Source organism: Marmota flaviventris, chromosome 3, assembly GCF_047511675.1.
Source record: "Marmota flaviventris isolate mMarFla1 chromosome 3, mMarFla1.hap1, whole genome shotgun sequence".
In the NCBI taxonomy this organism is placed as follows: Eukaryota; Metazoa; Chordata; class Mammalia; order Rodentia; family Sciuridae; genus Marmota; species Marmota flaviventris.
The window spans coordinates 45,438,936-45,454,110 of NC_092500.1; the positions used below are offsets into that span (position 1 = coordinate 45,438,936).

General features: G+C 37.1%; 1 protein-coding gene across 1 annotated transcript in view; it reads right to left on the reverse strand.

Annotated features, from left to right (window-relative positions):
* Trhde (thyrotropin releasing hormone degrading enzyme) overlaps positions 1-15,175 on the reverse strand; it is a 362,149-nt gene that overhangs the window by 257,456 nt on the left and 89,518 nt on the right. Inside the window, exon 3 of the mRNA XM_027929374.2 lies at positions 10,348-10,474. Coding sequence (XP_027785175.2) covers positions 10,348-10,474 — 127 coding nt within the window. The remainder of the gene's footprint in view (positions 1-10,347; positions 10,475-15,175) is intronic.

Below are 15,175 nucleotides of genomic sequence, written 5' to 3' on the forward strand. Positions count from 1 at the left end.
CTGTTAAAAAAAAATCATGTTTTATTTCATTTACACAGCAAGCAATGCTTTGTCTTTTCTTTCTTCCTCTCCTATGTGGTGAAAATGGCTAAAACAGGAAGGAGTTGGGGATTAGTCATTCATTCATTCACAAGCATTTATCAAGTGCTTACTTGGGGAATTGGAGCACTGAACATACAAAAATGTGAGTTCTCAGAAAGATCACAAGACAGGGGGAGAGGCTGAATGCAGGAATTAAAATGACAATAAATAATACATAAATACATACTAGGTAAGATTATAAAAGTACTATGGGAAAAAATGATCAGGGAAGTGATCACCTTGGCAACAGTTTAAGTGGGGGTCAGGGCAGACCTCCCTGCAGGAGGTAGCACTTCAGCTATGCATAAAACTAAAGGGAAAGCGCTCTATCCTGAGGGAAGAACAAGTAGGAAAGCCCAGGGTTGGATCATGTTTCCTGTCTTACACTCAAGGAGGACAGAGCAGCTGAAACAGAGAGTATGTAGGGGAGAAGAGGAGATGAAGTTAGATCACAAAGCCTCTTCCAAGCCATGGGAAGAACTCTGGATTCCATTCCATGAGTAATGGGAAGCCATCGGAATGCTGAGTAGGTGAGCAACATTACCAGTTTAAACCCAACATCCATTGCAAGAACTCTGTACAGATGCTCTTTGATTTACAATGTGGTATATCCCCCAAAGCCTATTTTTAAAAAATTTATAGTTGTAGATGGACAGCATGCCTTTATTTTATTTGTTTCATTTTTATGTGTTGCTAAGAATTGAACCCAGTGCCTCACACATGCTAGGCCAGTGCTCTGCTACTGATCTACAGCCCCAGCCCTCCAAAAGCCTATTTTAAGTTGAAAATTAGGACACCTAACCTACAGAACATCGTAGCGTAGCAACACAGTACACTGTAGACTACTGGTTGTTTGCCCTCAAAATCACATGACTGGCTGGGAGACACACCTCAATGCTACTGTCCAACAACTCAAGAAAATATCATACTGAGTATTGCTAGAGCAGGTAAAGATCAAAATTCCAAGTATGGTTGCTACTGGGTACATATAGCTTCTACCCCATCTGGAAGTAAAATATTAGAAATTGAACCATCATAAGTCAGGTACTATCTGCCAATTCCAAGATCTTATGTTTTCATACCACTTTAATTTCAAATTTCATTCTGGCTTGACTCAAGTTCCATCATAGCTGGAAAGAAAGGAGTAACTATGGAAATGATGAGAAGTGATCCCTTTCTGAATATATTTAGAATGTGGAGCCACAGGAATTCATTGATAGTTTGCATGTATAGTCCATAGTTTTTTTTAATCTAAATGATTTTCAAAGAGATGAAGTTGCCCTGTACTGAGATGAGGAAGAGGAAAAGAGCAAGATAGTGGCTCAACCTAGACTTCAGATTTGAGAATGTTAATATACTTACTAAACATCTGCAAGACTATGATGTACATATCTGGGTTGTTGTCTATGACTCCTGGTTCCAAACTTCCTCTCCATGGCAGTTCATGGAAACTAGGATTTCTCTTTCCCAAGGCAAGTCATAGAAAATCTAATCTTATCCCACTTTTCTGCCTTGGAATTAACCATAAAAAATTATCTGACCTACTTGTCTGATATCATAAGAACTCTCTGAAGAAGGGGCCCAGCACCATACCACAAAGAAAGGAATGCTACATAGAGAAGCCAAAAGGAATCTAGACAGACATTCCTTATCAGATTCCTCTCCCAGTCTATCAGCTTTGGAATAGGCCCTTTTTGTCCAATCACACTTCTTTATGGTTGTCCACGATTCAATTATGTGTATTCAATAAAGTCTTCATAAAATTCCAAAGGGACAAGGGTTCAGGGATTTCAGGATTTCAGGATAGCTGAACATGTAGAGGTTCCTGGAGGATAGTGTACCAAGAGAAGGCAAGGATCCTCTGTACCCCTTACCCCATATACCCCCAATACATCTCTTCTTCTGTGTCGTTTGTAATGTGCTTTATAATAAACTGATAAATGTTAACTTAATTGTTTCTCTGAGTTCTGGGAGCCACTCAAGCAAAGTGATCAAACTGGAGAAGACCATTAGGGGAACTCCTGTTACAGAAGTACAGGAAAAACAACCTAGGGCTTTCGCTTAGTATCTGAAGGGAGGCTGCAACTGTGAGGTCTGAGCCACTCACCTGTAGGATCTGACACTGACTCCAGATAGATAATGTTATATTTGAATTAGAGAACACTCCAGAATTGCTTGCTTGCTTGCTTACAGGTGGAGAGAAATCCCCAAACTTTTTGGGTCACAGACGTCTTCTTGATTGTGTAAGAGTAGTGTGGTCTTCCTGCTAAAATGCATAACCTGCATCTCATGACAAGGATTCCTCAGACAAACCCAAATTCAATTCAAGTACTTTCTGTAATAACTATGAGACTATCAAAGAAAAGTAGGCAAGAAGCACTTGCTGATTAAGAGACTAAACAGTTATAGAAGTCAAATGGGAGGTATGACCCCAGATTGGATCCTGAACCAGGGGGAGCTACAACTATAAAGGGTATAATTAGGATAACTGATAATATTTTCATATAGGCTATAGATTTGTAATATCAAGTGTTCTGTTTTCGTGATTCTACTGTAGCTATACAAGAAAATATCCTTGTTTATATGAAAGAAATTTAAAAGTATTGATCAATTAGCAGAAAAAAAAAAAGCAGTGGGAAACCAGCAATTTGTTGGGTATTTTCTTCCCACATCATTCAGGTGCAGATGTCAGTGGAATGTAAAATTATGGAGTTGAGGACAGAGAACCAAGTCTGAGGTGTACATTTAGAAATCCCAGCATCAGCCACAGAAACTGGATGAGGCCACCAAAGGAGGTCACCAAAGGAGGTCACCATCAATGTAAGTAAAAAGAGAAGAGACTCAAAACCCAAGTTCTGCAGTACCCAAGTATGTTGCAGCTAGATAAGTTAGAAGAAAAAAAATAAAAAGGCCTAAGCAGGACAGGCCAGTGAGTAGGAGGGAGAAAAGCATAAAGAAAAATGTGTTGTCCTGAAAGACAAACATAAAACTGTGTTCAAGGAGCTGGGGAGAACAATTCTGTCAGACACTGCTGACAGCTCAAGATGAAGACTGAGAACTGACCATTGGGTTTAGGAGTGCAGAAGAGTTATTAAACTCGGGAAGCTTCAGGATAGTGTTGAGGACAAACGCCTGATGTACAGTACATGCAAGACACAAGGGAATGAGAGAAATGGGAGTCGGTGCACATAGACCATCCTTTCAAGCAGTTTAGCTGTAAAAGGAAGGAGAGAAATGGCTTGGTAGCTCGAGTGAGTATACATGTGTGTGGTCCAGTGAGAGAAATAGCATCATATTTCTAATGTGGATAGGAAAAGATCCAATAAAGAGGGAAAATTGAAGATTTGGGAGAGAAAGCAGAGAACTGCTGCAATGATGTCATCAAGCAGATGTAAGGGGATGGACCACCACAGGAAGATCTGTCTGTTATCACAGCAACACCAATCCATCCACAGTTACAGGACAGAAAGCAGAGCATAAAGCACAAAGCTTATGCAGACTAAATATTAAAACACTGGAAGTACTTATTTTTTAGCTTAAAAGCCAAATATATCTGTCAGAATATATAAAACAATAGCACGGAGGCCTCTTTATAAATATTTCCTGATCAAACTAACACCTTGGTTGAATTTGTGAAAAATGCTCATGAGTGAGTCAAAAGTTGTTCAGGTCTGAGACTCAGAAGTGGGGAGGAGGGCAGTAAGCAAATTAAATATTAGCAATATATTCAAGCTAGCAAAACAATCTTCAAAACTTCTCTTGGACTAGTTTTTAAGCATCTCATGAAAGAGATCACTTATTATCATTGCTGAATACAATGTTACATAGTAACTACTCAATAAATGTTTGCTGAATTAATTAGTTAATTTGGTCTTACAGTTGGTTTCTGTTGCATTAAATTCTCTACTTGGTATACTTGTGGTCTGCTTGTATATAGTCGTAATAATCTCATGTATCTTTCCTACTAACATGCATTGTTTTCATTGATTTCTTTTGTTGTTAATGTTCTGTTTCTTTCTTTTTTGCATTAGTGGTTAAATATCATAAACATTGGGTATCATATATATGTTTTGTTGGCTAGTGTTGTCTTGGAAGTATACAGCATGTAATAGCTACAAAATAGCTTAACAAGAACAGCTAAATGGCCATATTATGGAATAATTAATGAAGGAATAAAATGCCTTATTAAATTGTGTTAAAAATAATTGTAAATATTGAAATAACTGTGTCTATTTTATTATATTTGGTGTTTTTTAGCATAAATATTTGCCACCGTGGGGTTAGGGATACATAAAAATATTTTACATTGAAAGAAATGATAACTATTCTTTTGGTTTACAAGAAAATAACCAGGTGAAGGACTTTTCACAAAAATAAATTATCTGCTGTACATGGTGATACATGCTTGTAATCCCAACATCTTGGAAGCTTAGGCAAGAAGATCACAAGTTCAAGGCCATCCTCAGGAACTGAATGAAGCCCTAAGCAACTTAGTGAGATCCTGTCACAAAATAAAACATAAAAAGGTCTGAGGATGTGGCTCAGTGGTTAAGCGCCCCTGGGTTTCATTCCCAGGGCAAAAAATAAATAAAAATTTAAAAGAATAAATATCTTCATCAAATAGGGAGAGACTATATTTATTGAATTCCAAAGAGAGGAGGAAAGATAGTCACTTGAAGAAATTTATTCCAAAGGAAAGTGCTGCTGTGTCTTATTCCTGAAGAAGGTACTAGTAACACAGACCCAGAGAGATCCTTACTTTAGTTTCCACAAAAACTAACACATTGAAAAGCTCCAATGTAATATTAGATATTTTCAGGAGTTCGGGTTAAAGGAAGTACCTGGGGAGTGAATTCGCATTATTCAGATTAGATCAAACTACATAAAAAGCCCCCAAAGATTTTATTTTAAAAAGCAATGTCATTTGAGACCACTGATAAAACATTTACCTGGCATTCAGTATTTACTAAATAAAAGGCAAGGCAAAAAACTCATACCTTAGAAAACATTAAGAGAAGTCTCAAAAAATCCAACTATGAGAAGTACAATTAATGTGAAATAGTATTATATACTTGTCACCTCAAGTTAAAAACAATAAATATATCAATAGTAATTAAAATAATAATGCTAATTTAAAACAAATAACAATAGAAGATAAAATGTTTAGCAGTCAATACAAATATTTCATAAAAATTTAAGAAAGTATCACTAACATATTTTAAATATATTTATATGTAGTACATTCAGACATAAATGTTTGATAAGAACCCTTACTATTTGCAAATAGTAACTTATCATCATCACCGTCATCAATACTACACTGAAAATCTAGATTATGGCCAAAGAAAAATCAATCATTCAAGCAAGTCTCTTATTCTTAAATTCTAATAAAACAATTTATCCTATAGTTTATCAATTCCTTGACACAAAAATGTTGACCCTTCCATGTGATACAGACAGCCCAAAGTATATATGAGCTTTCTCTGTACACAGTTCTCAAAATGACCCTTCTCCCCTTTCTTCACCTCCAATTAAATCTCTGTCTCTTTTGCCAAGACTCAGGTAAAGATAAGACTTCGCTTTAAGTACATTTTGTGCCTACAGCATTGTATAATGATCCCACGCTCTTAATTTAACATGGCATTAAATATTTACCCTATAAAACTATAGTGCTTGATTACATTCTATACTGTTTAAGTCTCTAATCCATTCATTCCTATAAATATCGTATTCTCTCCTCAACAAAAGCACAATCTCCTTGAGGGCAGAAATTCTTGTTACAAAACACCTGTTCTCCCTCTACAATCCCAGCTCTGTGCCAGGTAAGTAATGAATTCTTCATAAAAGCACAGTGTCTTGAAAAGCAGCAATCAAGCAAACTCCTTTACAAAACATTGATTTACAAATTACAGAGTAGCAACAAAAGGAAACTGAAAACTATTTGCCATAATTAATTGAAATCTAAATAGAGTAACAAAATATTTTATCAGTCATTTTATCTGCCACCTAATTAACTTATAAAGCATCTATGATGAAAACACATTTGCAATACGTCTTCAGGTTCGTGAAATTACAAATTATAAGATGTGCTTCTTCGTATCTTTTTAACTTTCTGAATTTTCTGCAAAGACTGGGTATTACTTTTTAAAATTATTTTTGTAGTTGTAGATAGACAGAATGCCTTTATTTATTTATTTGTTTGTTTGTTTATTTAATGTGGTGCTAAGGGTCAAATCCAGGGCCTCACACATGCTAGACAAGTGCTCTGACACTGAGCACACTATGTATTAATTTTTTAACACCAGTAAGAAATTAACAGAAATAACTCTTACATTATTCTTCTAACAACAGATTATCCATATTAAGGTGATCTACATACAATTTCTGGATTCTCAAAATTTGTGGAATCTGTTTCAGTAGAATTGAAAGATCCTGGAATCCGACAGTATGGGTTTGAATTTCAAACCCACTAATTCCTGCTGTGTGATCGGCCCACATTACCTAGTCACTGAATCCCTAAATTTTCTCATCTGGAAAATTAGAAAATAATAGGTATTCCTTCAGAAAGTTGTGACAGACTAAATGGATTAGAATGTACAAAGCCCTTTAAGAGTAACTCACATTCTATAAACACAAACATAGTTATTGTTGTTGTCAATATGTTCGGAGAATAAGAAGAAAGTTAACTTAATTCTGTATGTGTCTACAATAACCTTCTTGTAAAGTAGCACTCCATGCCTCTGAGAGTTCTCATGAAAATAAAGCACACAGATATGGAAAGGCTGGCTGTACTGTATCAAGTAGACTGTGTCTCTCATACAATTCAACACCAAGAAGCAGAAAATCTCTGAAAACCTCATACAAAAAGTTTTAATTACCTAATTTAGAGATTTGAAAACAAATTCTCAGACAGTGTACACTGGTTGCTTTTGTTACAGAAATATTTTTTATGTAACAAGGAGAATAAATTACCATCCTAACAACAAGCATCAGCATTTACTCTCCCACTAACATCAGTGAAGGTCAATTCTCAGTCCTAATCTAACTGGACTACCACAACTTCTTTATTGTTATTTTTAATGCTTTCTTCCCTATATGCCCAGCATATCACAATTGCCTGGTTTCCCTAGTGTCTCTCTAACCTGAAAACACTGGATCAGAACCTCTTTGCTTATATTCTCTTTTAACCTCTTGCCGTCTTGCAATCCCATCCAGTATTACAGCTTTGTATACCATAATATGCTGGCAAATATATATCTCTAGCCAGATTACTCATCCAAACTCCATATTTATAAATTCAATTGTTCACCTGAATTTCATACAAACATCAAGGTGCCACCTAAATGTTTAACAGGCTTGACAGTCTCAAAAATTATCCCCTTCCATAATCTTTCTGTCTCAGCAAATGGCAATAGCATCCTTCTAGCTCTCAGATCAAAAACCTCAAAGTCACCTTGGATGTCCCTCTTTCTCTTACATCCAACATCTTACTCATCAGTAAATTCTATTGTTTCTACTTCTAATATATATCCAGAATTTAATCCCTTCTGACAACCTCACTGTTAGCATCCTAGTCCAAGCAGCAATCATCATTCCCCTGAATTTTGGTCTATTAACTCCTCAGTTTATATCAGGGTCTCTCCATCTTAGCACTATTGACAGTTTGGGCTAGATAACTCCTGTTCTAAAAGGCTATCCTGTGCATCCTATGAATTTTATGATGGTTAGCAATATCCCTGGCTTCTATCCACCAAATATTAGTAATATATACCTAACCCTCCCCACACCCAGGCTGTGTCAAACAAAAATGGCTCCAGACAGGGCTCCTGAGGGACAAAATTGACATGTTCACTCTGCTACAGTCCCACTTGTCTTTTGTGTCCCTCAGATCCCCCAGGAAAGCTCTCATTTCAGAGTCTAGGCACTTGGTTCCCTCTGTCTATAGTCCTTGTCCCATTATTTCCACAGGATTTTCTACTTCATTGCCTGGAGTTGTTTATTCAAAAAACTTTGCAATGAAGCCCTCTATGATTGCCCATGTGAAACACTCAGTGCCTTCCCTGCACCAACTATGCAACACACTTCCTCATCTTCCATTGTGACTTTATTTTTAGTGGTTCTTATCTCCACGTTCCTTACATACTACTATTGCTTCAGTGTCTGTCTCTACCTGATAGAATGGAAGCTCCAGGAAGGAGGAATCTACTACCTTATTAATTGTTGGGTCTGCATGGCATAGAAAATTGCCTGTGGCAGGCACTTACTAAATGTTTACAGAATAAATGAGGGAAGGCAAGAAGGGGAGAAGGGTCAATGCAGCCTCAGGTAATATTTAGGACACATCTATGGGCATCGTTAACAAAGACTTGAGTAGGTTTCCATCGAATTCACTTAGAATAGAATTCATAATGTACAATGGAAAATAAGAATTTCTCAAAATGTTTCTGTGCTTACAGAATCTTTCATAGGAGGTATTTAGAAGGCACACTTATGAGTCCATTAATATATGGATCTAAACATCTATAGATATATAAAATAAGTGGAACTTTAAATTTTACAAAGCACCATGGGCTTTGGTAACTCCCCTGGATACAAAAAGCCGTATGCTGGGAGTAAGTCAAATCATTCAATTAAATACACCATAAGGTAGCTTAACACATAACAATAAGGGTGAACAAAGCTCTTTTCTACAGATGAAAGGCTGCATGGCACAGCTGTGAGTGAAGCAAAGGAACAGAAATGCTTCCTGCTGCAAGCTGACAGTTACATGGAACCCCCCGAAGTTATAAATTGAGTTCTTCTGCTAATTACTGGTCTGAAGGAGACAGAGAAAGATCCACATTTTATTTCTCTTGCTGAACTTGCAACATAAGCACTCGTGAATTTTACATTAGAGTCAAGCTGAGCAGTTCCCAGCCAGTTTTACCTGGAGTAGATAACAGTGTCACCTCCCATGCAAATGAGGTCAGGTATTCCTTTCTGCCTTGGGTGACTACCAGGGAGGTTTCAGTGCAAAAAAGATACTAACAGGGAGGAAGATGTAAAAAGGAAAACAGAAAAAGAAAATAGAACAAAACAAAATACAGATCCTATTTGAATTTTTTTTTTTAAAAATGTACCTATTGATTCTAGGAGCTGGAATTTCAAAAAAGACCTTAGAATTTTGTAATACAACTCATTAAAATTGTATGCCATACCCATAGATAACAATATCAACCATTCTATCTGCTTTCTGAACTAACTACTCATTGTAAGACCAATAAATCTACCCAGCAGGCAGGTACTTAATGAAACAGGCCCAGTTCTCCAGGGAGGAGAACCTGTGGTTCAAACTAACACTTTTGATCAAGTAAACACTTTATTCTTTACAATGAGAAATATCTTTTATGTGGATCCTGATCAAAAATGCTCTTGGGAAGAAAAAGGATGGAGGGGTGGGGACAAAGGACTGTTTGATGTAATATCCCAAATCAGGTTTTCTGAGAAGAAAAACTAACTTCAATACTTCTAGTACATATACATACCCTTTCTAATATCAGGGCTCACTCCTTGGCAAAAGCACACCATTTGAATTAGGGTAACAACTTAATTCATTTATTCATTTGACCAACAAGTATTGAACACATTTCCTTTGTAAAAGGAAGAAATGCAACTAAGTTTGCAGAGAACACGATTTCCATTACTACCAAGTTTTTCTTTTCTTTTTATTCTATTTACTGTAACTGTGTGGTAGGAGTACGAACAAACAAAAACAATCTAAAGGACAACTAATTAAGATCTGACGACCGAAAATTTGGCACGGCATCCTGCCCATGAGTTCCTTCTTCATGTAAAATATTGAATAGTTCTGGGAATAATCAAGACCTAGTCTGAAATCCCAGCTCCTTAACTCACTAGTTCTCTCGATGAATGGAAACACTCCTGGGTCCCAATTCCCTTATATGGACAATGTCCTGGCCCTACCTACCTCCATAGTAGTTGTGGTGATTAAATGTGATGTTGGCAAGCACCCCTCCATGGGGCATACTCAACAAATCATCTTTTGGAATCCTAAATTTAACATAATGCCTTTCTTAGTTCCCATGAGCACTTACTGGCAAGACTCCAGAAACATAAAATCTTATTCTACCTCTTCCAAAGAAATTATTTTTTATGCTTATCATCTCTAAAAAATATAAACCTCTGAATTTTCATGCTCCTGGATGTCTTTAAAGAAATTCTACCTTCAAAGAGCCTGTCCCATAAAATAACCAAGAAAATTCTTACCTAGTTTTGGCAAGGAATAGGGCACTTTAAAGTAGTCTTCATAAAATTCTATTAGTCTCTTTGTAATATGGAGAGCATAGTCCCCGGATCCTCTTCTGATCGCATCAGGTCTTGCGTACAACCGTACCTAATTAGAAATATATATAAAGGTGACTTTAGTCTTTTGGTACTCGAATTACATCTTCCCTGAAAATATGAATCTACACAAATCACTTTAGATACTACAAAAATTAAACAGTAGGAAAATGGACAAGAGGGCAGGGAAAGGAGGGAAGGGGAAAACCCTGGGGAATGATATTGGCCTAAATCTATTGTTATATTGTGTGCATGTGCAAAAATGTAACAACAAATCCCACCATTATGTACAGAGATGATGCATCAAAAAACATGGGGGGAAAAAAGAAAAAAAATTAAACAGTATTCTTGTTCATATATCAAAGCTTGCTGTGCCTGAAAGAACCCAACTGAAACAATCGAAGTAACCAAGTCGAACAAGTCACAATTTTCTCAAGTTTACAAGATGACATAGGGAAGATTTACACACCTTGAATCAAATAAATATTCAAAGTTATCGCTTATATATGCTTGCTAGAGATATGAAGGTATGGTGGATTAGTATAATGGGCCCCTGGCTATGCTGAAAGAAGCAGGATACAGTGGTTCCCCAGAAGAGAAAATTCATGGTGTATTAAAGATATGTTGTATCAAGCTTTGGAAGTATTAACAGACTGGGAAAAATATATATATAACTTGGACTGCTTTTTATTTTTAATCAACTGTCCTTATTTCCAATATGCAAACCAAGGATAGAAAACTCGTGTACATAAGCAGTCATCATTCTAGAAGACCGTTCACAACTGCTCTTAGCTTCAAAACTCAGCTAAAGTAATTCATGTACACAATCCGGATACTAATATTGATTTTTAAAGCAAGCATCATAAATTATCTAGTCCTTGGCCCAAAAAAAAAAAAAAGCCTAAAGCGAGAAACATAAAACTGAACAAAACTAACAATTGTACAGAAAAGGTTAAAATGAGATTAGTTTTCATAAAGCTTTCATAAAGCTATCCAGCATCTTTCTTTCCAAAGGCTAAATCTATTTTTCACAGATGTGGTCCCTAATCCTCATATCAATTCTGTGAATAAGAAATATGTATTTTGTGGAAGCAGTAGAGAGCACAGCAGCCTGGGAGTTGGATTTTAGTCCTGCTCTGCCACTAGCCAAGCTGGGTGATATTAAACAAATCACTTAACCTCTTTGGGTTTCCAACATTCTCATTTATAAAATGAAGGTGTTGGCCACCAGCTGGTTGCTAAAGTGCTTTTTCAGTTCTAAAACACATTAGTTCCAATCCCATTTTACAGATAAGAGAGTTTGTGTCCCTTTCATATCGCCAGAAAAATAAATGGTTTACTCAGTATACCAAAATGAATATTTATATTCAATAGAGGAAAAAAAGAAAGTCATACTCAATCATAACATAAAAGTTAATTATACAATTAACTCTTTCTTACCCATGCCTAAGAAGAGAAAATACAGATATGTCAAATCAAGGAGAGGAGAGGAGAGGAAGATACATTCTCACATTATGTTAGAAAGATCTGCAACTCAACAAAGTATTTACCAAATTCGATTATAATTAATTGACCAAAATTGCAAAACAACTTCTCTTCCAAAAACTAAATCAAATACTAAATTTAGTTTGCAGCATCAATATCTTTGGCTGGCAGTAGTATAAAATCAGAAACTATCAAGAAAGAACATCTAAAATAGAACTTGACACTCAAAGAGGCACTGTTAGGATTCCCTGCCCCGGACATTGTTTACAAACATTCCATGTTTTAAGTGAAGTTCCCCAAGGAGAAACCCTTAAGAAAAGGATTGAGGGTACAAGCAATACAATAAGAAAGCACTCTCAGAGAAAACCTACAAGGGAGTCAGGGAACCATGATAAAGAAAAATAAGTCAATCAAGGGTGCAATTCAGGCAAAGTCCTGGACTCAGCCTGAGCTACAGAGAGTTCTAGAGCATAAATGGCACAGCTGAGTTTGTACAGGCTTGAGGTTAGACATCTAGGCTTCCACACTCTTGCACCTCAGTCATTGGCTATAGTTACCAAAATGAGGACATAAAATCCCCAGCGCTCCTGATTCTCAGCACATCTAGGTGGTGCAGATCCTATGATCCAACAATAGTCCTTTGAAGAAGGTGCCAGGTCTGCTCTGCTGAGTGCAAAGCAATGGCTGCCAGTGTATAGGGACACCATTCTGGAAAGAAGATCTAGTCTTTGCACAGAAAACATTCTCCAGGGACAGTAATCATTCATCTGGGCATTCATTCATTCATTCAACAAATATTTAATTTGCACCTGTTTTGCAGCAGGACCAGGACTAATTTTTTTTTTTTTTAATTTAGCAATGAAAAAGACATGTTCTCTAACAAAAGGTGGTTTCAAAAAGCTTCTCGTGTACTAGGTAAGTTAGAAAAAAATGATAATGTTATATGCTGTGTGATTGGCAAAATACAAATAGTGAACAGAGACTGAGGAAAAATAAAGAGTTTTCAGAAAGTTCAAGGTGACATAAGTAGTAAATTCATGAACCATTGCCAGGATAACTTCAAAATGATGCAGCAAGGGTCACTGATTTTACTCTTAGGAGGCATCATTGATTTTGGTAGAAGCACAGTCATTCCTATCAATCAACTCTACCAAGTAGTGGAGCATTCAGTAGGCCCAGACAAGAGAAACATGATTAAATCAATCTGGCTGTCAAGATTTGATAGAAATAATCCAATTTGAATGAAAAAACAAAACATATGCATGCTTAGCAGAGTGTCTTCATTCATTCATTCAAACATTTATTGCATGCCTGCTGTGTTCCAGGCATTGTACTAGGGAATAGAAATAAAACGATAAAATCCCTACCACAAAATGAGCAAGATATCTATACTTACTGCTCTTAAGAGGTTCACAATATGTGGAAAACAAACAAATAAATCAACCACAAAAGTACAGTCTGAGAGTTATACCAGTGTACTCTGCCTTCACACCCTTTGCAAAGGATATACAAAGCTAAGCCCTCCACATTCGATCCCTCTTCCCTTTTCAAAAACCTCATTCCCCAAATTCTCCCTTTATTTCCCACATCACCAATTTATTCTTTCATACTGGATCATTCTCATCAGCAAACACTCTGTGTTGTTTCCCTTATTTTAAAAATAAATCTTTCTTGGTCACAGAATTCCAGTTATTGTTTCCAGCCACGATCCTTGAAAGTCTTTTCACATAGTTAGGATGACATCTGCCCCTGAACACTTCTGAGAATGAAAACAGCACTTACAACCTGAAGCAACAGCTGTAAGTAGGTGCTTATTGTTTGTAGCCCCTGAATGCCGTCTTTCTTCAACTTACTACAACAGGCTTTCCTCCCACTTTTCCACCAAAACTGCCTGGACTCAGCCTGAGCCATGGGGAGTTGATCTCACAAAGATCTCTGATGACCCCATGGTGCCTAACTGTCAGTCATGCGGATGATCTTCTTTCTTCACCTAATAGCAGTATTTGCACAGTTGGTCATTTATTGTCCTTGAAACATTTTCTTCACATGGTTTCTTTTAATTTTCCTTCTATCTCATTGGCCACTCCTTCTGTTTTCTGGTTATCCCTCCATGTCATCATTCAATCCTTTAATAATGTTGGAGAATCAATCCCAGGTTTCAATCTACATACCTCTTCACTTCTCTGTCTATACTCTGTCCCTTGATGATAACATCTAGTCTCACAGTTTAAAGTATCATTTATATGCCAATGATATAGCCAGACTTCCAGACTCATTATTCCAACCTCCCAGGGAACATCTCTGCTTGGATATCTAATATGCCTCTCTTATTGAACATGTCTAAAACCAAACTTCTGATCCCTCTCCCCCTCTCTCCCTCCCCTAGCCAACACACACTCCTCCCAAAACTTTTGCATCTCAGTTAATGGAGCTCCATCTTTCATACATCTTTCCAGGCCCAACATCTCAGCATCATCCTTCTTTCTCTCTTCCCCTCATACTCCATTAAATCCTACTGGCTACCAGTCACTTGCCACAACCCCATAGTTATCACCCTGGTCCCAGCCTCTTCCATTTCTTGCCTGGATGATGCTCTGCTTTCCTACTGATGCCCCATCCCTCACTCCTTTCAGGCTGTCCTCTACACAGCAACCAAAACATGCCAGTTGAAAAGAGCATCCAATATGTCACTCCTCTGCTTTTCCTCCTCCACTGGTTTCTACTTCCTTCAGAGTCAAATCCCAAGTATTTGGAAGGGTTCAAAAATCCCTATACAGATGAAGTCCCCTTTAGCTCTCTGGCTTCATTTCCTACTGTACTGCTCCACATCAGTTACAGTTCACCCACACACTACCTCCTTGCCAATCCTCAAATATACCAGAGAGATTTTTCATCAAGACTTTTGAGTTTTCTCCCCAGATAACTCCATGGCTCATTCTTTATCTTCTTTAGACACTTGTTTATATATCTCACTAAGAAGCCTTTCTTCCTAAGCTAGGACCCTGCACCTAAGTGATCTAAGTAAGTGATTTTTTTTGATTTGTTATATGACAACAAAATGTATTACAATTCATATTATACATATAGAGCACATTTTTCATTTCTCTGGTTGTACACGAAGTAGAGTCACCTCCTTCGTGTCTTTTTACATGTACTTAGGGTAATGATGACCATCGATTCCACCGTATTTCCTACCCTTATGCCTGCTCCCTTCCCTTTTCCCCTTTGCCCTATCTAGAGTTCATTTAATCCTCCCATCCCCACCCAC